At 35.4% G+C, this 26,305-nt stretch overlaps 1 protein-coding gene and 1 long non-coding RNA gene across 4 annotated transcripts in view; one reads left to right on the top strand and one right to left on the bottom strand.

Annotated features, from left to right (window-relative positions):
• AEBP2 (AE binding protein 2) overlaps positions 1-26,305 on the top strand; it is a 70,512-nt gene that overhangs the window by 36,050 nt on the left and 8,157 nt on the right. For 2 of the 3 annotated variants that reach the window (XM_028531695.2, XM_028531699.2), the window contains exons 4-9: positions 6,052-6,238; positions 9,314-9,438; positions 14,369-14,436; positions 19,359-19,472; positions 22,111-22,137; positions 22,653-25,190. In XM_028531695.2, the coding sequence (XP_028387496.1) occupies positions 6,052-6,238; positions 9,314-9,438; positions 14,369-14,436; positions 19,359-19,472; positions 22,111-22,137; positions 22,653-22,698 (567 nt within the window). In that variant the 3' untranslated portion in view covers positions 22,699-25,190. Of the gene's footprint in view, positions 1-6,051; positions 6,239-9,313; positions 9,439-14,368; positions 14,437-19,358; positions 19,473-22,110; positions 22,138-22,652; positions 25,191-26,305 lie in introns of those variants that run through there. The other variant, XM_028531696.2, reaches the window with a different exon arrangement.
• LOC118499122 lies at positions 16,409-17,109 on the bottom strand. The gene is made up of 2 exons (XR_004901642.1): positions 17,052-17,109; positions 16,409-16,513 (listed from the first exon to the last, which is right to left on the bottom strand). It is a non-coding gene; the product is annotated as an uncharacterized LOC118499122 (long non-coding RNA).

Below are 26,305 nucleotides of genomic sequence, written 5' to 3'. Positions count from 1 at the left end.
TGCACCCATGACCAATTAAATGAGAATCTCTGGGGTGTGTTGTCTTTATTTAAAAAGATCTTTCAGATGATTTTAATGTGCACCCAGGCTTAAGAAACTCTGTTCTATGAGCTATTTTTCTCTTTTTAAAAAAGATTTTATTTATTTATTTTTGGAGAGAGGGGAAGGGAGGGAGAAAGAGAGGAAGAGAAACATCGGTGTGTGAGAGATTGATCAGTTGCTTCTTGCACACCCCCAACTGGGGTACCTGGCCTGAAATTCAGGCATGTGCCTTGACCTGGGAGTCAAACCAGTGAGCTGTCAATCCACAGGCAGGCGCCCAGTCCACTGATCCACACCAGCCAGGGCTGAGATATTTCTCTTAATGGGAGGGCACCTCATAAGAGAGATATCACTTATATCACTGGATGAATTTCACTGGGTGAACAAGAACTACTACTAAACATTTCGCTGGTAAATGCAGTTACCAGTTCAGTGCTCATTCAACGGGAAAAATGCGTAGAGGAAGAAAGGTCTAGGCTATGTTTACTATGTGCATGTTGTGTGTGGGATTTTTATTGACTTACACTTTCTTCTCTAGAGCTCCTTGATACCACATTTGTTTTTCCCGCTGCCCCTTCCAAACCTGTTGACTGCTCCTTCTAGTCTATTTTGCAGGCCTGTGCTCTCTGACTTCTACATGTTGGAGAGAGAGCTCTTAAAATTCCTCACCCTAGGTGTTCTTATTTAGTCCTCTGGCTTTAAATACTATTTATGTTGTGATTTCTCTTAGATGTGTATCTCTAGCCCTAAATTTTCTTGGATTCCAGAATATTTACCTTGCAGGTCTAATAGAACATTTTGAACTAATTAACATGTACAAAACCTTGGTTTTTCATTTCAAACGTGGTTCTACTCAAGATTGTGTAAATAGTGACATCATCCATCCAGTTACTCTAGCTTTAAGAGCCCTGCATTACTTTTGATTCCTTTCTTAGCTTTACCTGTATTCCCCCAAATGCAGTAGCAAATCCTGTCAGTTTGATCCACAGCATAATTTGAATATCACTACTTCTCACCCTACTCTTTTATTCTAGTTCGTCTGTTTGTTAGTCATTTTATTTGAAATTCTTGGTAACTCCTCACTCTCTCCAAATTAAAATTCACATTTCTTAGCGTGGTGCATAGTAAGGTCTTCATACGTGATATTTACCTGCTTCTCTGTTCTCATTTGTTCCCTTACTAATAATACCTTCATAGGAAGCTGCGTTCCAGCCATACTGTACCATTTATAGTTCTCAGATGAATCACACTATTATCATTGAGGTTTTGTATAGGCTGTACTTCTTACCTGGAGTTTTAAAAGGCTTTTTACTTTGGAAGGTTGTTAGATTTTTGGAAAATGGTTAGATTTACAGACAAGTTTGAAAATTGTTAGGTTTATGGACAAGGTACAGAGATGGTGCAGAGAGCCCCCGTGTCTTCACCGGATTTGTTCCCCTCATGTTGTCATCTCGTGTTACTGTGGTTCATTGGTTAAAGCTAAGAAATCAGCATTTCTACCTGGAGTTTTTGTTTTCCTTTAGATTACCTATTAATAAACACTCCTGTGTCTTCTGTGAAACTGGTAATTTCTGCTTTATGTTTCAGTAACTCCTTGTTACTACATTTTCATAGTACCGTACCTCATACATAGTCTTTGTACTAGAAAAGACAATTTCATTATTGCTTCATTTGAATGAATCTGGGGAGAAAAATCCCCAGGAATTCCATGTTTCAAATTCTAGAACAGCTACTTCACCATAGTGGTACACAACAGAGTGTTTCAGTGGATGTGGGGGACAGAACATTTAAAACACTCAATGTCCAAAAACCATTTATTTCCCCTAATTGTTGAACAGGGTGCTTGTTCATCAGAACACTGTGTGAGGCGGCTTAAGTTCAAGGGTCACTGCTGTATGTGTGGGTGGAAACACTAATATTGGAGTGCTCAAACACACTCAGTACCCTGGAATGCTCATGAGAATAGGATGGCGGTACTAAGGCCATTTGAGGCAACAGCAGATTTGTCTTCCACCTGTTCTCTGAGATACACCATTGATGAGTGGAACATTGGTTAGATGACACTTAAAATTATTTTTTCCTTTAGGTTAGAAGGCATGCATTTAAGTGAAATATGTGTGCTTGTGATTCTATTTTCTTTTCTTTTAATGAATGTATTCTTCTCTAAATTTTTATTGTACATTTGTGTTTTCTTTTTTTGATTTGTTTATAATTCTTAATTGAGGAATGATCAAAATCAAAGAAAACAGCCCTGACTGGGGTGGCTCAGTGAGTTGAGCTCTGGCCTGAGAACTGAGAGGTCGTTTGTTTGATTCCCAGTCAGGGCACATGCCTGGGTTGCAGGCCAGGTCCCCATTTGGGGTGTGAGAGAGGCAACCTGTCAGTGTCTCTCCATCTTTTTCCTCCCTCCCTCCCTCTCTCTCTAGAAATGAATAAATAAAATCTTAAAAAAAATCAAAATGATTTTCTGTTAGAATTCTCGTTATTGAAATTTTATTTTCAGATCCTTGAATCATTGAATTAACTGTTGATTAAAATAAACTTGTAATATTTACTTGCAATTTTAGATGCTACCAGAACCTATTCTTTTCTGTCTTGAAGGATCCCAGGAGAAAATGAATCCACCAAACCTACTGGGGCCCTTGTAACTAAGGATAATCCTGGTGGAATCGTAACACAAAATCCCTCTGAATTTAAACCTGAAGGGCTTGGATCTAAACTGTTACTGTCATTTCTGCCTTTTAATTATGAGTATAGTCAAGTAGCTATTCTAAAATTTGAAATGTGAAGTTTTTTCAACACATTTGTTTGAATAACCAATATTAAACTGGCAACCGCAGGGCAAAGGCTGACTTATTTATATTAGATTCTTTGAAACATTTAACACATTGGCCACAAAAGATGCTTATTATATGTTTTTAGAGTAGGTGTTAGGGAATATAGGGATGGTATCTTCTTGGAAAGTAAGAAAAGTAAGTATTGTATGCTTATTCTGTGGCAATACTGTGTAATGGAAATATGTGTAAACCAAATAGGTCATTTTCAGTTTTCCAGTGCTACATTAAAATACTTGCAACAGGTGAAAATAATTTCAATAATATCGTTGAAATAACCTACTATATTCTTTCAGTATTTTATCAATATACAAAATTGATGAAATATTTTGCTCTTTTGGTACTAAACCTCCCAAATTCAGTGTGCATTTTATAGCCACATTTCAAGTGCTCAGTAACTATTTTGTGTCTGAAATGTACTGGATAGTACAAAACTAACCCATTAATATAATTCTATTAAAGCACTGTTACTTCAGATGCTCCACACTTGGTCTGTGTTTAGATTTTACAAAATTTGCAGTTTCAGAAGTAGGTTCACATGCCCAAGTTGTTCCAAACATATTTAAACATTTTTCAATACTTAAATAACATGTTTTAAATTAAAAAATAAAATGGTTAAGAAAATACAAATGACCTTGAAGGTACTATTTCTTACTAGGATGCTTTTAATAAAATAAACAAAAAATAAGATTTGGCAAGGATATAGAGCTGATGGTTTTATAACACTGTAAATAACTAAATACCACTGAATTGTACACTTTAACATAGCATGATGAATTTCACCTCAATATAAAGATTAATTTAAATGAAATTAAAAATGTGTCTTTGTAGCCCTGGCTGGCGTAGCTCAGTGGATTGAGCACGGGCTGGGAACCAAAGTGTCCCAGGTTCGATTCCCAGCCAGGGTACATTCCTGGGTTGCAGGCCATAACCCCCAGCAACCGCACATTGATGTTTCTCTCTCTCTCTCTGTCTCCCTCCCTTCCCTCTCTAAAAAATAAATAAATAAAATATTTAAAAAAAAAAGAAAATCATTAAAAAATGTGTCTTTGTTAGAGTAGTTTTACTGAAAGTGGTGAGTAGCAATAATTGGCTCTTGGCTCCCTTTGGTGGACAGTCGTTTTATGGCAATATTGTAATCTGCGGAAGATGGGAACTTCAGAAAGAATTATTATTTTTTTGGTACTCAAAATATGTGTAGTAACTTTAAGTTCTAAGAACCCAATAACCATTAGTTGCTAAACTTCTCATGGTCAGCATCTGTAGCTGAATATTGTTGATGCAGGCTCTCTGTGGACCACGCTACTGATGGGATCCTTGTAGGGAGTAAATGAAATAATTAAGTTTGAAGTACTGGATATGGCTAATTGCTGCTTCTCATGGTTCCCATAGCACTCTATGCTTTAACCCCAATTGCAGTCCTTTGAAGTTATCACTTTATATGCATGTCTTGCTGACCACATATAAGCACTTTGAGGGTGGGAAATGTATCTCAGTCATCCTTATACTTGTAGAATCTTGCATCGTACTGAGTGTAGAATAGATAATTGTCTGAACTAAAATCTTGAATTATTCCTCTGCCTGTTAACTTAGTGGGCACCCTAGAATGGGCAAAGATTTTTGTTAGTAATGCTGAGGGCCATTAGAGCCCATAAAATTGTTGCTTGCATATCCAAGTAAAAAGAATAATTATTGACTCTGTGTTAGGAGCTTGCTGTGAAGTGTTTCAACCAGCACTGGTTTTATCAGATTCTATTAACAGCTCAGTAGAAGTATGCTCTTGTCTTCAAAATGCATGGAAAGGATGAGTTGGGTTAAACATTTAGATGTGCAGTGAAAGAGGGAGGATCTCAAAGGGGGGGATAAGCTCCTTTTCACTTAGGCAGTTTTAGAGAGAGACTTGCTGCATAAAGTTAGGATCTCTATTAATAGAGGGTTGTATTGTGCTTTTAGAAGTTTAAAGTGGTAGAGTGCCTGTTTAAAGAAAGACCCTGGAAGCATGTAGATTTTTTTTTGTGGTATTAGTTAGTTGGAGTGTAATATAAATTGAAACACCTAGGAGTAATCTGATGGATGTAATTGTGTTTAACATAACAAATTTGCATGGTTGGAGTTTGATTGTCAGGTCAGAAACTAAATAAAGTGGATACATTACTAATAAAAAAGGCACCAGCAAGTTAGTTGTGGATTTTGCTGTTTGGGGATCATTTTGAAAAATGGTGTTTTTTAGCTTTTTAATTTCTTTTTATTGTGTTGATTTTGAGAGGGAGAGATCAGTTTGTCATTCAACTTATTTATGCATTCATTGATCGGTTCCTGTATGTCCTGTCTGGGGGTCAAACCCACAACCTTGGTGTATTGGGATAGTGTTCCAACCACCTGAGCTACCTGGCCAGGGCAAATGGTGCTTGTTTTAGTTAACATTTCATGTGTTAGAAGACCTGCAAATATTATTTCCTAAGGTTTAACTTAGAAATCACACATTTGTTCCTTAGCTAATTTGTATATTGGAATTTTAGTGCCATCCAAGCATTCTATTCTACATTTATTGTTGGAATAGCATGTCATTCACCAGGTTGACTTAAATAGTTAGCCATTGGTTTTCTCAATCTTGAAAGTGCAGAAAGCTAGAAAGGCAGTATTTAATGGAACTTGTAGAGGGTTGCATAAGGTCGATTCTGAGCATAAGTCTTCTCTGAGAGGCTAGATCTAATAGTTTAAATGTCATTATTAACTGTATTTGTTTTTTCTCCTTTAGAACAGTAGGGAGGCTGCTGGAGATTTTGAAATAGCATATATTGTAAGATAAAAATAATTCTAAAAATCCAGGGATGCACATAGTTGTCAGGATACCTAATTCTTGGATGTAAAACCTCTTTAAAAACGTGTTTAATTCGAAACCAGATTTTTTGGGAAAAAGATTCCACTGTGTTTGTCTTGCATACCAGAGGGAAGAGCAGTAAACTGGGGAGGCTTGAAACTTAAGTTTTATTTTTCAGCTGCACCACCACTTAATGTGCGTTACTTTGGGCAACTTATAAAATGAAAGAGTTCTGGAATTAGTTCTGTAGCATTACCAATTTACTTCTGAAAAAAAAAAAAAAGATACTCACTCACTCATATTGTGCTTGTTTCCTACTTAGCATCCCTGACATCCTTTTTTATTTTTATTTAGTGTGTTGTTGGTGGCTGCAATGCCAGCTTTGCTTCTCAGGGAGGGCTAGCTCGCCATGTACCCACACACTTCAGTCAGCAGAACTCCTCAAAAGTTTCTAGCCAGCCAAAGGCCAAAGAAGAATCCCCTTCTAAAGCTGGAATGAACAAAAGGAGGAAATTAAAGAACAAAAGACGACGCTCATTACGTAAGTGTTTCTTTGAAACCCTGAGTATTACAGTGCTTTTGTTTATATCCTAGGCTTTTATGCAAATTAAGTTTTTACTGTTCTTCAATTTAGCTTATCTGTTTTTGTTAACAGTAACAAACAGGTTACCTGTAGGACAATGTGAGAATTCAGGGATGTTTTATCTGTAGTAGCTAAGAGAGTGTGAGTATATATGGTCTTAGAATACAGACTGCATAGAATTAGATTTTGAGGGCTATTTTGATTTCATCCTAAATGAAGAAAATTTAAAACATGGCAGTGTTGGTGTTTCTGACAGTATTTTAAAGAAATTGAGCATGCTAAAGGTAAAAATCAAGTAAAAGTTAACTAACCTATTTGCTCTAAAGTGATGTGTGTGTGAATAACAAAATTACTTACAGTCTGTGTTTCAGCATTTAATGGTCTCTTGTAGCACACAAACAGTTGTTATGTGCTTAGTTACCAGGTTACGACGAGGTGTGTCCTCAATAATTAGGATAGAACACAATTAGATTATAAGACTTGTAAATGTTGGGAGCAGGAATTGACTTTGAAACCCCAGAGCCTAGCACTGTGCCTGGCTCTTAAGGTTGACTGGCTGATGAAATAAATATACCTTGAATGAAGAAATATGATTGAGCAAAGCTGTCATTGAAAAGGGAGGCCACTGCAAGAGTGAACTAGAAAGGGGAAAAAAATTGCATCCTACTTTTTCTCTTGGAATTTGAGTAGAGTGTAGAAGAGACTCCAGACACTAGCTAATCTACACTGTAAAGGAGACAGTTATCTCTAAAACATTGCAACTTTTTTTTGTTAGAGCAAAGCTACAATGGACAAATGAAAAAAAAAACACATGTGAAAATAAACTTTCCTAAACGCTCTTAAGTTTCTTTCTTGTTGTTGAAATCAAACTTTTAATTTTCAAAGTTGGCTACTGCATTTAGGTTGTGGATCATTTCCCTTTTGATTATGTGGCTCATCAGTTTAAAAAAAATGCTTGGGCACGCAGTTCTAACACAGGTGTATAGTGTATACAGATAATATTGTTAATGCACATTATCAAACAGTTACCAAGAAGAACTACTGGTAACATCGAGTTGATAAGTGATACTGTTTGTTCCCATAATCTAATGGATCATGACACCTGCTTTGGAGACTGTTGTTCAGGTTTCATATTCATGATGTCTTAATGGTGGGTATTAACATGGTGTTAAGGTTGGAGTAGAATAGAATCTGCCGTTTGAGGGCTTCTTTCATTATTGTGAAATTAATTCTAGTGATAACATTTGTGTTTGAATCTTGAATGAGGAGTGGTAGATTTGAATGATTTATAGAAGTTGGTTATTTTTATTTTCTCTAAGTGCTTATACTTCTCAGAAAAAAAGCATATTTGGAGAGCATGGAGAAAGTACACTTTTCCCCCCAGTAGTCACAGATCTAATAGGAAGGGGATTTGTTTCTCAGCATTAGGTAAAATCATGACTTTTTTCTCCTATAAGTGTTTTTTTTTTTCTTACTGATTTCTATTGTCATTGTATTCTTAGTTTTATGGGTTTTTCTAGTTTGTTACTAGTTGGTAGTTTGCTTATTTCCTTCTGAGAAAAAAAGTGCAATGATAATAGAGGTATCTAGGTTATTTTGTATATGCCAACTTGTGAAATCATCTTCCCACGACAGCTCTGGTGGGTTTGTGTAGATGTTCCGACAACTCTGTGAATGGTGGAGGTAAATTCATTCCACATAGTAGTAAATCAGAGCAGTGTGGCAAGTCAGCAACATGTAATTCAGAATGTGCTGTACCCGGAAATTAAGCCTTTTCTTCTATTGTCAGTAAAGTTTAATTTTTAATTACAGATGATAATATGAAATTACATGTATTAATAAGCTCCACAGTTGTAAAACAATGGATTTATTTTCCTTATTTTGGGCAGTGTTCCAGTTAAGAATAAAAATGACACAATTTATAATAATAATAGTGGGATTAAAATTTAAAATTTAAAAATGTTCTTATCAAATTAAATCTTCAATGTATAACTTTGTTGTGATTATACTAAGGGATTGCCTATTCTGTGTTTGTGAATTTATTATTTTTGAAAAAGCGGTATATGCTTATTAATATAAACTGCTTTATGACTTAATAGGGAACTTTTATAGGCATTTGTTTTACTTAATCATAATCTGTAGGTGTTTTATATCCATTTCACAAAAAAGGAAATAGGCTAAGGTAGATTTAAGCAGTTTTCCCAAAATTACATTGCTGATACTGGAGGAGTTGAGTTAGAATTTTGATGAACTCATTGGCATTCAAAAATTTATCATTTTCAGCCCTGGCTGGTGTAGCTCAGTGGATTGAGCATGGGCTGCAAACCAAAGCATCGCAGGTTTGATTCCCAGTCAGGGTACATGCCTGGGTTGCAGGCCGTGATCCCCAGCAACCGCACATTGATGTTTCTCTCTCTCTCTCTACCTCTCTATCTCCCTCCCTTCCCTCTCTAAAAGTAAATAAATAAAAAATCTTTAAAAATAGGTATCATTTTCTTAGATTGTTTTTAGAAGTTATTTATAATCAAGAAAATACTTGTAAAATCCCCAAATAATATTACCACTGTCAAATTTGGAAAAATTTTGATTACATATTAGTATAGAATGTTCATGAAATGCATTCCATATGTTTGGGTTGTGATGAATGAGGTCTCAGTGTGGTGTTGCAGGTGGAGATGGTTGTCCGATTGGTGAAAATGTAGAGTGTTGCTCAGGAGAGGTAATGGAATGAAATATAAAACTATAAAAATGATAGCAGCTGAAATGTGTAGTCATAGGGTCTAAAGGTACAACCTTATTCACTAAGGGGCCACATTAACCCACATTCACTTGTTAGTTGGAATTCACCTTTTGTACATTATTGTCAGCTAGACTCTGTGTTTTGAAAGCAAAGAAAATCTTGGATTTTAACAGATTAATAGTTGATGATTATTTCAGTCTTTCTTATAACATTTTTGTGGAGAATGCACTACATAGCTGTTTGGCATACTGTTACATTTATTTGAATATACTTTATTTCTTTTGTATTTTCAGCACGACCGCATGATTTCTTCGATGCACAAACACTGGATGCGATAAGACATCGAGCCATATGCTTTAACCTCTCAGCCCATATAGAAAGTTTAGGGAAGGGACACAGTGTCGTTTTTCATAGTACTGTAAGTATTTGATTTCTTTTTTCAAATTATCTGTATATGTTTGTGAAATGTGTATTTTGACTTTCATAATATTTCTATATTGCTCAAAATCAAAGAACATATAGTTTAACAAAAAAAGAACCTTTTGCTTATCAGTGTTTTAAAAATTACTTATGGTATATTATTGGTTATAAAGCAAATATTTCCCACAGTTGGATATTTTTATGATTAAATTGAATATATTTGTTTTCAAATAAGCTTAGAGTCCTTTTTATATTTATATTTTATTTTTAATGTTTTCATTTGTATTGACTTTATTGGGGTGACACTGGTTAACAAAACTACACAGGTTTCAGGTGCACAGTTGTACAACACATCACCTGTGCACTGTATCGTGTGTCACTGCCCCAAGTCGGGTTTCCATCTTCACCATTTATCCCCCCCTTATCATCCTCTACCTACCCCTCAACCCCTGGCAGTCACCACAAAAATTGAATATTTTAGCCTTTAATTTGAGCTGTTTGGCAGTTGGGCCATTAGGCATAGGTGGTGTCTTTTTTTGACATGGTTTCCTTCTTTGTAGAATTAGAACATTAGATACCTTTTAGCTTACATCCTATGTGCTGCATGTGCCTTCCTTACACCAACAGAAATAAGAGAATGGCTATCAAATTAAAGCTTCACGAAGGAGGGATTTTTGTTCTGTTTTGTTCCAATGATGTATCCCAGGTTTCTAGAGTTGTCCCTGACATGTACTAGGCACTGATTGTATTTGTGGAATGATAATGTTAGTTAACACAGAAAAGTATAAACTTTTAGAAAGCAATGCAAAGGACATCTTTCAGCAACTGGGAGTTAATAGAGTTCTGTCTTCACATATTCCTTGCCATTTTATTATCCTTTAAATTGTTGTAGTTTGGTGAAGGTAAGTTAGTAGAGACAAAACAGTTTTAAGACCAGGCTCTTAGTGATTTGGATCCTTGGAAAAAGAGATTGTTTGATTTTGCCTGTTGAAATATCGAATATACTAAATTAAAGTTTTATTTTTATAGTTCAATTAAAATTCATGACAATTTAAGTACAAAAGATTGATATATTGTTGTCAGTATTTACCGGTTTGAATCTGTATTTTTTCTGTCTTCTGTAGTAGGTTCTTGGGGACATACTTACTTTTTCTTCTGTATACTTGGATCCTTCCATTTCCAAGTTTCCAATTTTGATTTTGATTTCCAAAATTAAAGGCAAGAAATGAAAAGACTAGACACAAAGGAAAGAAAATCTTTTCTGAGATTGAAACATATGAGGTGTGAGTTTGGGTTTGAAGAAAGGTGTAACATACTTACAGTATTTTAAAGAACATTGGCAGTATAGTTAGTTATCTAAATAAGAAAGGAAGGGTTGGAAGGAGAATGAGAAGATTTGAATACAAGGTAAAACTGGGTGCACCTTGCTCAGCAGAGACGGTTGGAAGTCTTCCTTTGAAGTTTGATGACATAGGTTTATGATTTCGTAGGTCTATAACTGTTCAATAAGATATGCTCACCAGATCCAGAGTGTCTGGCATTTGGGCTAATTTGTTTATTCGCTTAAGTAGTTGAGTGCCTACTACGTGCCGTGTATTACTGATGTAGCAGTGAACAAAACAGGTTAAAATAAAACAGTAAACCATGACTACCCTCTAGTAGAAGAGACATGATAAACAAGATGAAATAGTAGGATTTTAGGAACCCAAAGAAAGTGAGGCAATAAGCCATTCTGTTACTAGGGGAGGAGCATCATAGCCAGTGGAAAATCAAGTTCAAAATCCTTAAATGGGAATATGTCAAATATTTTGAAAAACAGTGAGGAGGCCAGTGTGGCTGGAGGAAATGAGTGAGGCATAGAGCGTAGTAGTCAAGTCAGAGAGGTAATAGGGAGAACCTTGTTGGCTTTTATTCTGTGTGTGGTAGGAAGCCATTCAAGGAGTTGGAGCAGCCATGGTCTGATGTGATTTTTAAAATAATTTTTATTTAATGTAAATACTCACTTAAAGTGTATAATTCTATGCGTTTTGACAGTTCTGCTTAACTGAAACCACCACTATTGCAGTTAAAATGCAGAACATTCCCATCTCTCAAATCTTGTCTGTTGTAACTTTAGTTCATCTCTGCCGCCACCTCCTGCCCTAGAGAATTCACTGATCCGATCTCTTTCTTCTAATGTGGGTGTTAATGTGCTCACTTTGGTTTTTTGTGTTGTGAGAACAGATTGTAGGTCAGAGAGCAGGTAGAATGGGATTAGTCTTTCCGGTAACCCAGGTGAAAGACTGGAATGGTTCTAGTGGAGATGCCAGTGAGGTTGGATTCTGATTCTTTTGAAAGTATACTGACAAGGACTATGGGTGGATTGCATATCAGGTTTGGTAACAAGGGGAAAGATGACTTGAGTTTTTTGGTTGAAACAACTGGCTAAAAGGATGGAGTGCAGCCCTGGCTGTTGTAGCTCAGTGCATTGAGCATGGGCTGCAAACCAAAGGTTTGATTCCCAGTCAGGGTACATGCCTGGGTTGCAGGCCATGACTCCTGATCAACTGCACATTGATGTTTCTCTCTCTCTCTCTATCTCCCTACCTTCCCTCTCTAAAAATAAATAAATAAAATCTTTTAAAAAAGGATGGAGTACAATTTATGTATTTTTTAAAAATATTTTATTTATTTATAGAGAGAGGGGAAGGGAGGGAGAAAGAAAGAGAGGCAGAGAAACATCAATGCAAGAGAGAAGAAATATCGATCAGGTGCCTCTTGCACATCCCATCCAGGGACTAAATCTGCAACCCAGGCTTGTGCCCTTGAACACTTGACTTTTTGCTTTGCAGGATAATGTCTAACCAACTGAGCCACACTGGGTCAGGGCTGGAGTTGCCATTTAAAATAGAGGCTGTGGTGATGAGCAGATCAGGAGGAAAAGGGAGTATTAAGTGGTATAATTTCAGCACTTTTGGTAGGGCTAAAATAGTGCCTGTGTCGTGTAGGGAGTTTGAACTCAGAGGATAGATATGGCTACAGATTCAAATATGGAAGTTTTCAGCATATTAGTGGTATTTAAAGGTATCAGAGTGGATAAGATCACTTTGGAACTTAAGTATAAATAGAGAAGAGAAGAAATTTAAGTACCAAGCTTTGGAGCATTAACATTTAATAAGCAGTAAGTCTGATGAAATAATGGTCTAGTAATGAGCAAGTATCTGATTAGGGAATAGTGAGTGGTGATAAAGAAGGTTGTATTTTAAAAAGCAAAGCCCCCAACTTTCACATGCTTTCATTAGAGTAGCTCCTTGTAATAAAATCCTTCAGTTTATCATGGGAGGACTTGAGATGATCCAAAAACAGAAAAAGAAAAAGAGAGAAGGAACTAAAAATAGTTGTGGTGACATAAGGAGTCTAGGGGAAATTTAAAAACTTAGAATCAAAATAGTCTGTGATGATGAAAATAAGTTTTCTAGCTGTAGAAAGCATCTGAGAGGCTTTAAGAACATGAAACCTATGTTTGTCATAAATTAAAAAACAGGAATAAGTGACATTGCGGAGGTGGAGGTAACCTTGACTGAGGAAAAATCACAAAGTGTAGAGTGTAATCTGGAGAATGCTTTTTTCCTGGCAAAGGTGGAAGGAAGAGACATCTATAATGAGAAAAGTTCTCTGTTGGAAACAATAGAAAGGAAAGGAGCTAGGTGAGCAAGTTCTTTGAAGTTCCATGGCTTGGGAAGGTTTTGTGTTAAACAATCACTTCTGTTAGCAGTCAAAATGTTTAAGTCCAACTACAAATTTAAGTCTTCTAGTTACCAAATTTGTATAGGAAATAATCATACTGTTAATGAAACAATTAGCAGAAAACATACTTTTCTATGAGGTACTATCCTATGCAGTTTGCCTAATTTGTCGTCTTTAATTGAAACATTTTCTTTCGAGCCTTCTCCAGAAGAGGTCAGCAGATTCCTAGTTACCAGTCTGTTGGCTTGCTGTGCTTGGTTGGTTTGCATTGTTTTCGTATCTTTGTAGAGGTGTTTTGTTTTAGCATCTTCAGATCTGTCTTTGGGCTTTTTAATTAATCTCATTGTCAAGTTGATAATTAGGGTACTTAACTACAGATTTTTGTATAATGGAGATAGAAGGTGTTTTATATGTGCATAGAGTGCTATTGTTACTTAGTTCTAATATGTTTTGAGGATGACATAACTTTGTGGGGCTATTTGGAACTTAAACTTGGTGAAAACGTTGATGTTTGGATTACTAAAACACTGAAGTGCTAATTTTGTTAATATGGAAGTTGTAAGATTTATAAAATATCACTGTGATTTGTATTTATTGAAGTATTACATTAATTTTCAGAATCTGGTAATGAATGACAAGTATATTGCTTTTCTTATACTTCTATAGGTCTTTTTGTTCAGGTTGATCCACCCTTTAACTTAGATAGATTCTTTAAAATTGAACCTAAACATAGATTGGCTAATGTTTCATTTACAATAAAACCAACCAACAAGCAAAGAAACCCCCCAAATCAAAAATTCCTTAGCTGTAAATTACAGACTTTTCCCTTCTCAGAAGTGTTTTTTCTTTACTGTGTATTCTTTAAAAATATTCTAGCCAGTGTTCTTGGTTAGCCTTTCTGTCACGCCACAGACTTAGGAGATAGTAAAGTAAATAGTGTTTTCATCAGTATCTTAACTAAGATAGTATGGTTTGTCTATTTGGCTGTAGAGACCTTCTTTAGTTCCTTTTTTCTGTTTTGTGAAGGTGTGTAATCAAAGATGAACTCACTACATAATAGGGCAGAACAAGATGTGGTAGTGGTAATATCTGGTCTAGGACATGAACACCTAAAAGTTCTTGATTAAAATTAAAAGTACCTTGCACCGATATGTTAGAATAATGTGTTACAAATAATTTTTATGGTTTCTTGTCATTACTAGGTAATAGCTAAGAGAAAAGAGGATTCTGGAAAGATAAAACTTTTGCTTCATTGGATGCCTGAAGACATGTAAGTATTTGGAATACTATGAAATTAATAGACTAATGTCTTTAATTAAAATCTTATACTAAAAAATTACTAACATTGTTGGATTCAAACATAAATGACTTACAGAAATGAAACTAGGAAGTATTTTGAGGTGGTCAGGATTAATGACAGAATCTCTGAAAGCCCTTACATTTCCTGGCTAAAGGTATAATCTTTAAAATTAGCTTTTTATTGTTTTTAATAAAAGTTGTAGCTATTTGTAATAGAATGGGATTATTTTTAGGATTTTTAATGACCAAGTAGTATGCAAGCAGCCTTAGTGGTCCTTTTGTTTGAATCATTTATTTAAAATATTTCTAAACACATGTCCAGCACACAATTAATGCTATTTTATAGAAATGCAGTTAACCAGCTTTCCACTATAATTAAATTTTTCTTTGAACTTTAGTACCTTTTAGAGCACTTCTGACCCAGATGCTGCTTAATTTAGACTTTCAATTTTAATTTTCTTTTTAAGTGCATTTTATTATGTTATTAAAATTGCCCAATTTTTCCCTGTTTGCTACTCTCGGCCTGCCACCCCCTCTTTTCTCCAGCAGTCCCCTCTACTCCTGAGTTCATGTCCATGGGTTGGGTGGGCATATAGGTTTGGCTTCTCCATCTCCTATGCTGTTCTTAACCTCCCCCTGTGTATTTTGTACCTACCAATTATACTTCTTTTTTTAAAGATTTTATTTATTTATTTTTAGAGAGGGAAGGGAAGGAGAGAGAGAGGGAGAGGGAGAGGGAGGGAGAGGGAGAGAGGGATGGGGGGAGAGAGAGAGAGAGAGAGAGAGAGAGAGAGAGAGAGGGAGAGGGAGAGGGAGAGAGAGAGAGAAACATCAATGTGCAGTTGCTGGGGGACGTGGCCTGCAACCCAGGCATGTGCCCTGACTGGGAATCGAACCTGTGACACTTGGGTTTGCAGCCCATGCTCAATCCACTGAGCTACACCAGCCAGGGCAATTATACTTATTAATCTCTGCACCATTTCTCCCCATTCTCCTTTAGCCTTTCTTCACTGATAACCCTCCATGTGATCTCCATTTCTTTGATTCTGTTCCTGTTTTATTTTGCTTAGGTTGTTTTCTTTTAAGATTTCACTTGATAGTTGTGAATTTGTTGCTTTTTTAATGTTCATAGCTTTGATCTTCTTTTTCTTAAATAGGTACCTTTAACATTTCATATAATAATGGTTTGGTGATGATGAACTCCTTTAGCTTTTACCTTGTTTGGGAAGCACTTTATCTGCCCTTCGATTCTAAATGACAACATTGCCGGAGAGAGTAATCTTGGATGTAGGTCCTTGCCTTTCATCAGTTTGAATACCTGTTGCCAGTCCCTTCTTGCCTACAAAGTTTCTTTTGAGAAATTAGCTGATAGTCTTGTGGGTACTCTTTTGTAGGTAACTCTGCTTTTCTCTCGCTGCTTTTAAGATTCTCTCTTTATCTTCACTTTTGTATTTTAATTATGATGTGTGTTGGTGTGGTCCTCTTCAAGCCTAACATGTTTGGGACTCTTCATACTTCCTGGACTTGCATGCCTATTTCCTTTGTCAAATTAGGAAGTTTTCTTTCATTATTTTTTCAAATAAGTTTTCTTCCTCTTCTCCTTCTGGCATCCCTATGATTTGGATGTTGGCACATTTGGAGATGTCCCAGAGTCATCCTATACTCTCCTCATTTTTTGAATTCTTGTTCTTTCTGTTCTGTTTGAATGTTTATTTGTTCCCTATGTTCTAAATTATTCATTTGAATGCTGGCTTCCTTCCCTTCGCTGTTGGCTGGCTCCCTGTGGATTTTTCTTTATTTCACTTAGCGTAACCTTGATTTCTTCCCTTATGTTGTTGCCTTACTCAGTGGGTTCTTTGAACATCCTTATCACCAGTGTTTTGAACTCTGCATCTGATAGGTTGGCCATCTCCATTTAGTTCTTTTTCTGGGGTTTTGTTTTGTTCTTTCATTTGGGCCATATTTCTTTGTCTCCTCAATTTAGCAGCCTCTCTGTGTTTGTTTATATGTATTAGGTAGAGCTGTTTTGACTTCTTTGTAAAAGGCAGCTGTAAATTGTGTGTGATGGAACCTTAGGTAATCATCAGAACAGGTCAACCTGCGCAACTGCTTTGTGGCTCTGTGTTGCGGGGAGGGCTTAGAGAGGGGACTGTGCTGCTGCCTGGCTCCTGGCTTCTGCCTGGTTGCCTGGCTTCTGTTTGCCCTGGCACTAGCCCCGATTCCAGTCACTTCACTCACATTCCTCATATGTGACTGGCTCCCTTCCAGCTGTTGCCCTGGTGTTGAATCCCAGAGTGGGTGGGTTTGCGTACATTTTAAGACCATGAGGGCCCTTTAAGTGATGTTTCCTGAAAATCATGGCAGTTCCTTTTGCCAACCCAATCCCCACTGGTTTTTACAGCCAGAAGTTATGGGGATTTATCTTCCCAGTGCTAGAACCCTAGGCTGTGTGGTCTGGCCTGGGGTTGGGATTGCTAGCTCCCAATGTATATCCCAGTTTTTATCCACCACATGGGAATGTGGGACCGTCTGTGCCTGTTTGACCTCTGCCTCTCCACCTGGTCTCTGTCTCTTTGCCCCTTCTACCTGTCTAGATGATTGTGGCTTCTTTAATTAAATCCTTGGTTGCTGGACTTCCCTACAGTTCGATTTTCTGACAGCTCTGGGTATTATTTGTTTTGAGACTTAGTTGTAATTCTTTTTCTGGTTGCATGAGGGGGCAAAGCATGTCTACCTAAGCCTCCATCTTGACCAGTATCCAATTTTAGTTTTTTTATTACAAATTTTTTTCTTGTTACGGTAGGTAATAGAGATGTATTATAGATGTTTTGGGTAAAATTGATAAGCACTGAGAATAGAATAAACTGAAATGAATAGAATCAAATTGTGTATACTTATTTTTCAAAAATTGGCAACATGTAGTTAATATTTGTTGTGGATATTAAGTAATGTTTTTATAGTTCTCCAAACTCTTGAATGTGATCTGAATTAAAAGTTCTTAAATAGATTTGGGAGTTTACAGTACATATTAGTATATTGATATGATTTATCATATCAGTTTTTAAAAAGTCCTGTGACTATTAAACTTCTGTTAGTGTAGAATATATATACCACCACTCTCTCCCCCTTCCCTTCCAGGTTTTATGGAAATGCTACTGTAAGACATTTTTTTAAAATACCCCCGTAAAATTTATTTAATAAGCTGCTTTTTGCTGAACGTTGAGGTTGCCCATGAGCTTATCATCACCAATCCCTTATTATATAAAATTTTAAAGGGACTTACCTAAGAAAAAGATCATCCCTGGCTGGTGTGGTTCAGTGGATTGGGTGCTGGCCTGCGAACCATAGGGTCGACAGTTTGGTTCCCAGTCAGGGCACAAGTCTGGGTTGAGGGCCAGGTCCCCATTAGGGAGTGCGCAAAAGGCAACCACACATTGATTGATGTTTCTCTCCCTCCCTTTCTTCCTCCCTTCCCCTCTCTAAAATTAAATAAGTAAAATCTTTAAAAGGTTAAAAAAATCAGAACTATGAGCAGTAGAATGACAACAAATTCGCAACTATCAACAACTGTACCTAAAAATTTAAAAAAAAATCAAAACTAAGCAAACAGCTGGAACAGGAACACAGTCAGAAATGGAGATCACATGGAGGGTTTATCAGTGGGGGTCGGGGGGGGGAGAAAGGGAAAAAAGGTACAGGGAATAAGAAGCATAAATGGTAGGTACAAAATGGACAGGGGGAGGTTAAGAATGGCATAGGAAATGGAGAAGCCAAAGAGCTTAATGGACATGAACTAAGGTGGGGAATTACTGGGTGGAGGAGGGCAAAGGGGAGAAAAAAGTGGAACAATTATAATAGCATAATCAATAAAATATACTTAGAAAAACACTAGAGGTTTTTCTGTACTGTTAAAGAGATATTAAAATCTATTAATATACAAACCTATACAAAATGTTACAGTTTTTGATAGGCGTTGCCCTCCTGAGTTTTTACCAATTTCTAATCCCATCTATTATATTAGATTATTCCTCTGGTTTGTTTTCAACAGTGGCTAGTATCTTTCTTACATTTGGCATTTCTTTGATTACAAGTAATACCATTTTTAAACTGTTCATATCTTTGGTGAATTGATGGTGGATGTGATTCATCTGCCCTCTCTCTTTCCCCTAATGAGTGCTCACATCTTTCGTACTGATTTGTAAGAACTGTGTAAGGTTACAAACATTCAGAGTGGGATGAAAGTAGCTTTACTGTTTTGAGTACACAACACAGAATTTATTCCTGTATTATTGTATTATTTTTCACACAAACAACTTCTGAACCTGTTTTTGCTCACCCTATAGTTCTGACACTTAATTTCTTTATGAAGAAATAAGTAAAACCCCCCACCAAGTTTACACTTTCAAAAATATGTACGTGTAATTAAAATTCTGGAATCAAAGAAATTTATTCCTACAAGAAAATTCAAATAAAAGCATTTTTATATTTGAAATTACCAATTTCCAGAATAGTAAGAATATGGACACTTAAATAGAATTTTTTACTTATTTTTTCACAAAGAAACTCGGTGTCTGATTTCTATCAAGTCAAGCTCAAGTGACTTTCACTCAGCAAGCTAAAAGGCAGTGTGTTTTAATATGTGTTTCTCAGTTTGATATGGCTTTGCCACTAAAAGTTCCTAGTGCATTCCCAAATTTGTGCCTAAAATTTTTACTCTGCTATTTCTCCCCATTGCACTACCTAGATTGCTGAGCTCCCTTGGCTTCTGAGAAGCTTGTTAAACTAGATATGGCCCTATTGAACTAGCAGATAAGGGTGGGTAATGTGAAGGTATATGAGGAGTAAGTTTAAAATTAATGTTATTTTATGTATGACTTATTTTTTAATTTACAGTTTGCCTGACGTGTGGGTGAATGAAAGTGAGCGACATCAACTAAAAACTAAAGTAGTTCATTTATCAAAGCTACCCAAAGATACTGCCTTGCTTTTGGACCCAAACATATACAGGTAATTTAATTCCTCAGTTCATGTCTATTTTTTTTAAGATTTTATTTATTTATTTTTAGACAGATAGGTAGGGAGAGAGAGAGAGAGAGAGAGAGAGAGAGAGAGAGAGAGGGAGAGAGAGGGAGAGAGGGAGGGAGGGAGAGAAACATCAATGTTGGTTGCCTCTTGCGTGCCCCCCTAATGGGGACCTGGCCCACAACCCAGGCATGTGCCCTGACTGGGAATCGAACCAGTGACCCTTTGGTTTGCAGGCCAGTGCTCAGTCCACTGAGCCACACTATCCAGGGCTTGAGTTGATGTTTTACTTTCTAAATTGTTATCTTTAAGTCTCTAAATATTGGATGTAAGGGTAGGATTTATTTTGTAAGGACTGAATTCAATACTGAACATAATCTTGTTTTCTGGAGCTTTCTATATGGCAGTTATATCACAAAGATTTATAAATTACAGAATTGAGAAAGATAACATTTTGATAAAGTTTATGTGCTGCTTTAATCCCAGATTTATGTTAAGTAGTTTAATTCTAATATATATAGTATTTTGATAATAAGTGCCTTTTATTTAAGTATATAATACTTTTTGTAATATCAGACTTTTGTGGACCTGGGCATGTATTGCATGTGCCCTAAATACCATAAATGATTGCATTTTTTAAAACTTAGACTCTTCCCAAACTTTTCAAAAAAGCAGTTTATGTATTACTATGGTAGCTCAGACTGTTTACATTTCTAATTTGTGATCTGACCTTTGTTTTAGTATGCTATGCTTATGGAGGTATGGGGTGGGGGGGCCAGGGGAGAAGAGGCCCAGATTTCTGACTATGTATTGAGTCACTTTGTTAGGTTCCTTACATGCACTTCATCCTCTGTGAAGCAGCCCTGTGAAGTAGGTGTTATCTCTGTTTTACAGATTGGAAAACTGAGGCCAGAGGTTCAGGTGCTTGCCCAGGGTTACACAGACACTAACTATGTGACTGTACTCCATACTGCCTCTACCCAAATGACTTACACTAGGGTGATTTCAAAACTGGTGAAAATGCTGAAAAGTGGCTCTTAATGAACAAACTTTCTATATTTTTAAAAGAAATATTAATATGTATTTTATGATAGGAATAAGTTGGATAAGAGTAAGATAATCCCAAGTGAATTTTAACTGTATAAAGAGATTATGTTCTATGCCAAATTTTGAAACCATGAACACTTCGAAGGTTCTGCTCATTTCATGGCTCAATTTTATGAATATTATTCAATATAATAGGATTTTTATAATTTGAGGCATCTTCTGAATGAAATTCTAACATAATGGGCCTTGCCAGGTGGAAACACTTGAGAGTCTTGAGGTTTTCTGACTCCAAAAAGAAATTTTTAAAAAACATCTTTTGGTGAAAGTTCTAAGTACAATAAAATCTTGTTTTTGTGTGTGTGTGGAATGAGTTAGGTTATCAAGAAATTAACTAGCATAAAGAACAGGGAAATGTCCATAAAGAAGATGATTTAGGGAAATCCACTAACACTAATGTGGGAAAGTCACTATTTAAGAAATAGTGGAGTATTCTTTGTTTACCTAATTTAGGGTTATTTCTGCTTGCTTTTTAAAGGGAGTAATTAAAATTAGCATTCTGAAAGAGTGACGTTTTGGGAGAGCCACCCTGCTATTACTATTGGTTGTAAACATCTTAGACACAGAGTTGACAAAGGGGCATGAATCTTAATTATAAGATTAAGACTGACTCCAGTGTTTCTGCCCTGCATTCTACTCTTCCCCTCCAGTGGTCTTCCTTCTTCACAGAACCAGCTTGTTTTTTTCCCTCTTCTTATGCTATATAGGAAGCAATTTAGATAATTTAGTGAAAGTGATGTAAAAAATCATTCACGCTCAGAACTGATGTTCCTAAATGCATAGGAATTGCTTGTCTCATAGTGTAATTCTACAATACTTACTGATTTCATTCTTGAGTAATGAAGGTGTTCTTAAGACATGTAGGTACTTCTGTGGAGGTGATTTTTTCCTTTTAACTGTGTACCTTCCTTTACCCCAATCTTAACATTTCATTTTCAGTCTGAACTTTCATGTGTTCATGCTTCTGCTGTTCCACAAATCAGAATTTAGTCTACTCTAAAGTGGTGCAGTGTAATGGAAACCCCTCCTACATTTGCTGTGCTGTAGCATCTTAACAATGTTTGAGATTTTGATAGAGAAAAGTTGTGAAATTAAGTAAAAAGGGAAAAAGCAATTCTAACTTGTTTTAGGAGAAATAATTTGGTTCGTGCACATCTCAAAGTAAAAGCATGGCAAACCTAAAAATACCTTAAAAAAGATTTAAAAGGATCTATTTATTTGAGAATTTTAACATCAGATTTTAAAGTACTTAGTTGGTTAAAGTACCTTATCTTAGACATGAGGTTGTTTTTAAGAAGTACACTAGCAGGCTATAGAAACAGGATTAATTAGAAGGCTATACTATGGAACTAAATTTGCATCTGCTATGTGTGAATGAGTGCTTTGGAAATAAATTTTAATGATCAATGATCACATTGCCCATACTTCATAAGTATTTGTAGTGTCTCTTTTGTTGAAGTACCTAATGTATTTTTGATACAGTTGAATGAAAGATATTCCCTTTTTTCTCTCTTTCTAGAACAATGCCGCAGAAGAGGTTGAAGAGGTAAAAATAAATAAATACATAAAAAGCAAACAAGCGGGGACACCTGCAGTCTTAGTCACTGACAATGGGTTTAGTACAAGTTGCACATTAGAGTCAACCCCTTCCTTTTTTTTAATTCGATTTTTAGAGTAATATTTATGCTTAGTGTAAACATTCTGTGAATGAAGTAGGCTCTTCTGTGGAATATATTAATATATTACTGTATATCCACATTTTCATGGAATGGTGCTGTGGGAGACTGAGCAAACACTCTTCTGGCAACTTAGTGGAACAACTTCTTAAAGGCTTTGCATGCTTGCTGCTTTAAGCTGCTTCCCCCCCATAATGATTACAAGTAGTTTATATTGGAAAGAAAAGTAATTGCAACGTCTGCCCTTACAAATACCAAAAACACTGTAAGAGTATTTGTCTTGACAGTGTTTATTGATTTGAAGTCATTAGGAAATACTTAGACAATGAAAATTATCAACTATGATAATTAGATGTGATTGGTTGCCATTTGTGTTCTTTTGCAGAACTCTGATAAGAAAAGTGTTCAGTTTGTATTTAAGCAAACAGTGAACGACATTTGCAATCGACTAAATATTCGACTTTCGAATTAGGGCTGAAAATTTCTGTTAAAGAGTGTTGCCGTATGTCTGGTGGCTCCCTTTTCAGGACTAGGGTTTTCTCGTGGAGTACAGTATGTTAATATTTACCTATATAACTAATCTGTTAACGGTTTTTGAAAAACCTTTATTTCAAATATTTGAATAATCCTCATATTTTCATTTTAACCTACATAAGCCTCTAATTTTTTTTCGAGGAAAACATTTGGTTTATTAGTTTTTTTTCTTAACGTAAGAAAAAGTATTTTTTTTAAAGTGTCTTCAAACTGAATCCTTTATGCACCAAAGTTGGTTTTGAAAAGGAAAATAAAATCACTTTCTTGCTTGGTTAAGCAAGAAGCCATATGGATTTTTTTTAACTTACAGAAATGGAAATATGTGTAACTTGTTAGTATTGTATCAAACAAATGTTCCATAGAGATAATAGAACATTGCTTGTAAATAATTCAGCAGATTTGTAATATATTTTTATATTATGAGATGTACTGTAGATGTTTTTCTAGAGGCATGAAAGTTAAATGTATATATTATGGGTAGAAATAATATTGAAGGATATTGTAATTCACTAGTGCTGCCAGAGGAATTGTTAATAAAGCACCTTCTTTAACAATAAATGTCTTTTTCAGACTTAAGGAACTATGTACTACTGTTAATATCTTTAAGAACAAAACACATTGAACATCCTTCCAGAAAGTCTTTGAGGGAGGACCTATACCCATAATAGAATTATGGCACTCATTTCTGACAGTGACCGTGAAGTCAATCATTTCCTTACTGTTGGAAGGACATATTGTAAAGTATGTGGCTATATGCAGTCAAACTGCAGAAAATACTCCTGATTGAGGAGTTTTCACTTTACTACAGTAATATAAAACCAGCAGTTTTTACACTAAATTTTTTAAAGAAAGAATAGACAAAAATATAGAATTAAAACTTTGGTTCCAAAATGGGAAAGTTCCATGCTACATAAATCATTTCTCATTTACTTTAAAATATTTAAAAATAAAAACTATGGGAGACTTTATTCGTTAGCAATGGGGTAAAGAGCTATATACATGAAATGAGTCATATAAAATTAAATGGAGTGCAAATAAAAGCACTGCTACTATAAGACATTCTGGAATGGTTGTTTAATAGGGTATTATCCATATGATCTGTAGCAAATGTGATTTTATTTTTAAAAAGAAAAGCAGTATGTTTTCTTACCTTTTATTGTTCTCCTTTGCTTAAGCACTTCATTAATTGCTTTTTATTCTGTATCTGCGAAGTAATCTGTAATCTTCTTCGTTCTTTTAAAATTTTGATTTGTTAAAAAATTGCCAAATAGAAGTGTTCCAGATATATAGTTTGTACCTGTATTTTTTATTTTATTGCCTCATGTTCTTGTAAGTCATTCTTAATTGACCGATGATTGTAGACCATGCCTGAGTATTTTTTCTAATAAAACAAAAACAAATCACATTTAGCTTCAAAATTGTAACAGTTCAATTACATTTTTAAGCAACATTTGAAATGGACATCTAATATTTTATTTTGGAGAACTGCAAAAAAATGAGTTTTTTCATTGTGTAGAAATATTTAGATGTCAGAATCAAATTTTATGGTTATTGAATAGCCTCTGAGTAGTCAGACACTCATGATACCTTGCTGCTTATCTGACTTTGGTCCGATACTAGTAACACACCAAAAAATACAGAATTAAAATGAAAGAGTATTTAACTTGTACGTAAACATTATTATTACATACCAGCACAATTATATACTAGCGGCAAGTAAGTGTGAACATTTTAATTTATAATGCTTACTGAGTGATCGTACCCATCCATATTGTCCCTCCTACCTCCCATATATGACGTACTTACAATGTGGCACCTGAAATACAATTAGTCCCTAGCTCCAGATCTGTTGTCTGGTTGGGCAGTGGAGAAACCCACAGGCACACGCGTTCGTCTGGGTGCTGTCCGTGACTGCTCGCTTCCTGTAGTGGCAGAGTTGGGTAGTGAGGCCTTTCGGCCTGCAAATTTGAAACATATACTCTCTGACCTTTTCAGGAACAATTTGCCAGTCTCTGGTGCAGTTGATAAAGATTTTGGAAAAATAAATCTAGACCACATAACTTACATTTTAATGTAATAGTGTTGATCTTGGTAACATTAAGTTTCAGTGGAAGCTGTTTACTGTACTTTAAATATCGCTATATTAGGTACCTGCAACAAATGGTGTTGTGTTGTTTTTATACTTTTATATTGGATTTCTTAATAGTTATTAATATTGCACCATTTGTGTGTATTTTGTTTTACTAAATAGGACTAAAATGAGATTGTGTAAATCAGATCATGTTTAAATCACAAGGCACATCTTGCTCTATCTAAAAGAACCTTGGAAGTGGAAAATATTGTAAAGTTTAAAGTTGTTTATTTTTTAAATAAACTTTTCATATATAAATCTTCCTTAAAGTGAACACACATGACTTCTGAGTGTCAGATGAGAGGAAATGAAGATGGGAGTAATGAACTCTGAATGCATATTTTAAAATTTGGTTTATTTCTCATTGAAAGCAATGATAATCATGTCAGTAGATACTTGATTGTAAAACTTTTTTCCTTTCACAAAAGTGTTTTAAATATTCAAGTATTCTTAAAAGGCTAGAATTTGCAGCAGTTATTTAAATTACCTTATTTGCTATTTGAATTTTTAATATATGACTAACAAAAGTTTTAGATATTTGAATAAAATATAAAACGGGAAAATACGGTTGAAGTCTTTAAAATGGTTTGTGGGGGGTGCTTTCTATAGTCACAACTTAAAAAAATGGTGTTCAGTACCTCTGCAAAGTTTTCTAAGAGGCAAACAAATTCTTGTATTGAAAAACTGATATATTTATCTGTATAACAAGGCCTATGGGTTGCAGACTCACAGGAAACACTAATATTTTTAGCCTTTTTTAAAAAGAGTTATTTATCATTTGATTGTTTTTATTTTTTAAGACAATTACATTTTGGGGAATATAAATGAAAAAATATTTTTCCGTTCTAAAAAATGTTAGAAACTAATTTTTTTATAAGTATAAAATTTTGTTACAATTTTTTTATATACATATTTTTTAATTTCTGAAGAATCTTGCCCTGGCTGGTGTGGCTTACTGGATTGAGTGCCAGCCTGCAAGCCAAAGGGTTGTCAGTTCAATTCCCAGTCAGGGCACTTGCCTGGGTTTCGGGCCAGGTCCGCAGCAAGGGGCATATGAGAGGGAACCGCACATTGATATTTCTCTCCCTCTCTTTCTTCCTCCCTTCTCCTCTAGAAATAAGTAAAATCTTCAAAACAAAAAGAATATTTGACCTAGTAGAGCACATTTTGCAATTTCAACACTACAGGTTTAATATAAATTAAAGTCTGCAGAGTTATGTGTGTATTTTTGTCATTTCTAATGATCATGAGCCTCAATAGCCTTTAAAATGTAATGAAATGATGTATTCTTATTTTTAATTTTTTAAAATTAAAAATGGTTACACAGTCCAGTTTATTCTTTGAATCAGGATTGTATGGTGTATAACACATGG

This window comes from Phyllostomus discolor, chromosome 2 (genome assembly GCF_004126475.2).
Source record: "Phyllostomus discolor isolate MPI-MPIP mPhyDis1 chromosome 2, mPhyDis1.pri.v3, whole genome shotgun sequence".
NCBI lineage: Eukaryota > Metazoa > Chordata > Mammalia > Chiroptera > Phyllostomidae > Phyllostomus > Phyllostomus discolor.
Note: the sequence above shows the minus strand (reverse complement) of the source record. Positions and strands in the feature narration are given on the sequence as shown.